A 2,500-nucleotide genomic window follows, 5' to 3' on the forward strand; every position below is an offset into this window, starting at 1 on the left:
CCACTGAAAAGAAATAAGAGGAGCTCGCCCAGTTGGGCTGGGTAAAGGATTCTGACAGCCAGGCTCTCATTGGCTAGCTGTTAGCCAATCAGATTCAAACAGCTTAGCTGGTCGAATATTAATGAGAACTGGCAGAAATCGAGCCGAGTCTTCCTGCAGCCTTTCTATACCGCGCTGGAATGGCTTGAAACAAGGTAACCAAGGTTACAGAGTCCATGGTAGACCTTCAGACAAATCCCACAAAGTCATGAAATACGTGTGGCAGGGCACCTTTAAGAGTTCCAGTCTCAATGGGTATGTTTCGTATTTTCTGTTCTTTAGTTGGAGAGTGAGAAGGACATCAAAAATGCCACTATATTGGCTTTGCATGAGTACGCCGCCAACTACAGCTCCTTCTACAACACGACAATTGTTCCTCCTCAAAATGTGCATCCAGCTGACGTCATCAGAGGACCCTGCTGGGAGACTGCAGTGGGAAAAGTTAGTAGTTATTATACTGTATACTGGTGAATGAGAAGTTATAGTAAGTAAGTAAGTAAAGTTTATTCCTATAGCACATTTAAAAACAGCTTGCACTGACCAAAGTGCTGTACATGGCGCATTAGCCACAGGGTGGTAAAATAAAACAAAATACACTTACAAATCAGTGATTTACGGTAGGGCTCCACACAGCGAAACACCTCGGGAAAAATGCACAGCAGCAAACCATTGGTAAAATGTTAGCTCATAAATGCTCTGGTAACCTGGCTATGTAGCCTAGCTGCCTCGCTACGCTTACAATGAAATGCAATGTCCGAACATGCTAGCGGTTGACCTGTCGGCTAGCTGAATCATTTTGAGTGTTTAAACTATCTCCGGTGGTCTGTTTGGTGGTGTGTGTTTGCCCTGTTTAAGTTTGTGCGACATATAAACAACAATCCGGGTTGCTACAAGCGTCAGTGTTCGTCAACAAAACATCTAATCAAACAAATGCACAAGTAGCCTGGCTAGCTAGCTACCTGGCTAGGCTACAATGAAATCCAATGTCCGAACATGCTAGCGATTAGCCTTTCTGCTAGCTGAAAACTTCGAGTGTTTAAACTAACCTATTCAGTGATCTATTTAGTGGTGTATGTGCTCTAACTAAGTTTGTGTGTCATATAAAACACAATTTGTGTTGATAGAAGTACCGATGTTCGTGTAGAAACATTTTAATCGCATCAAAATTTTCATGATACGGCGCTGATAACCTCCGCCATCTTGGTCGGACTCGTTTTGTAACTCCCGCCTCCAAACACAAACACACAGAAGACCTGATTGGTTCTCGAGTGGTCCTCATTTGAATAAAAAGTTAAACTTTCGTCAACTTTATTTCGCTCCCCTCGGCGATTCGTACTCATCTCGCTCCAAATCAGAGCGAATTTCGTCTCCATTCGACCTCAATGAGAGCAAAGCGAAAACTTCGCTGTGTGTAAACCAACCGTGAGGCTAAAACGACATCAAAAGACAAACACTTAATTACAAACATAGCAGGATAAGACAATTAAGATGCCGCGAAGGCCGATGTAAAAAGGTGAGTTTTGAGCCTGGCTTTGAATATCCCAATTGAAGGGGCACTTCTGATGTCAGGGGTCGGTCGGTTCCACTGTACAGGTGTATTTCTCCGTTTACAGCCCTACTGATTTCATTTATCGGTGTGTATTTGTGCTTATTTCTTTCGCTTCTTTTCTCGCTGGCTTCTCGTTGAAGGAATTTGTGAAGCTGACCGTGTCGGACATACAGGTGACCTATTTGACCATCCTGGTTGGTGACTTGTTGCGGGCTGTCATTGTCCGCTTCCTTAACTACTGTTGGTGCTGGGATCTGGAGGCAGGATTCGTGAGTACTCATATTCTGTCAGTGGCTCATTGCAGTACGTGTGTTTTTGTTAGCTTTGTTAGATTTAGTAAATAATAAATTATATTTTCTTTTTATCTTCTGTAGTGGGAATTTGTTCTGAAATAAGGCCCCCTAAGGCCGGTCAAATCTGACTCCAAATTATTAATTCCCGCGCCTTCTTACATCGGACTTAAAGCGTAACTCTCGCCAAAATGCAACCTAGGGTCTTTTTGTGAATGTACCCAAGTCAAACTTTCGTTTAAAAGCATAGTTAGGATGGAAACGCCACTTTTAAGATTTACCGTATTTTCGTTTTTCGGTCACATGGCCTTTTGAATGGGAGTGCTAGGGGCACTACTATGATATCATCAAAATCACTAAAACATGATGGAGGATTTGCACTGTAATATTTTTATTTGTAATCTTCTGCATGTGTGTGTGTGTGTGTGTGTGTGTGTGTGTGTGTGTGTGTGCGGCTGTGCGTCCCTGTGTGTGTAACAAGCATAGTGTGTGCCCGCTGTGCACGAGCCAATAGGAGCATTTTACTAATGCTCAGTTAAAATAACAATGAAATGCTGCGTTATTGACTTTAGACCAGGTTTCACACTCACACACACACACACACACACACACACACACACAC

At 43.0% G+C, this 2,500-nt stretch overlaps 1 protein-coding gene across 1 annotated transcript in view; it reads left to right on the plus strand.

Moving 5' to 3' along the window:
• The window catches only part of tmc2b (transmembrane channel-like 2b), a gene marked incomplete at its 3' end in the record, with an annotated part of 51,343 nt that overhangs the window by 34,853 nt on the left and 13,990 nt on the right, over positions 1–2,500 (plus strand). The window contains exons 14-15 of the mRNA XM_028579211.1: positions 322–480; positions 1,729–1,857. Of these exons, the coding sequence (XP_028435012.1) occupies positions 322–480; positions 1,729–1,857 (288 nt within the window). The remainder of the gene's footprint in view (positions 1–321; positions 481–1,728; positions 1,858–2,500) is intronic.

The sequence above is a fragment of the Perca flavescens genome, chromosome 5, assembly GCF_004354835.1.
Source record: "Perca flavescens isolate YP-PL-M2 chromosome 5, PFLA_1.0, whole genome shotgun sequence".
NCBI classification, from domain to species: Eukaryota; Metazoa; Chordata; class Actinopteri; order Perciformes; family Percidae; genus Perca; species Perca flavescens.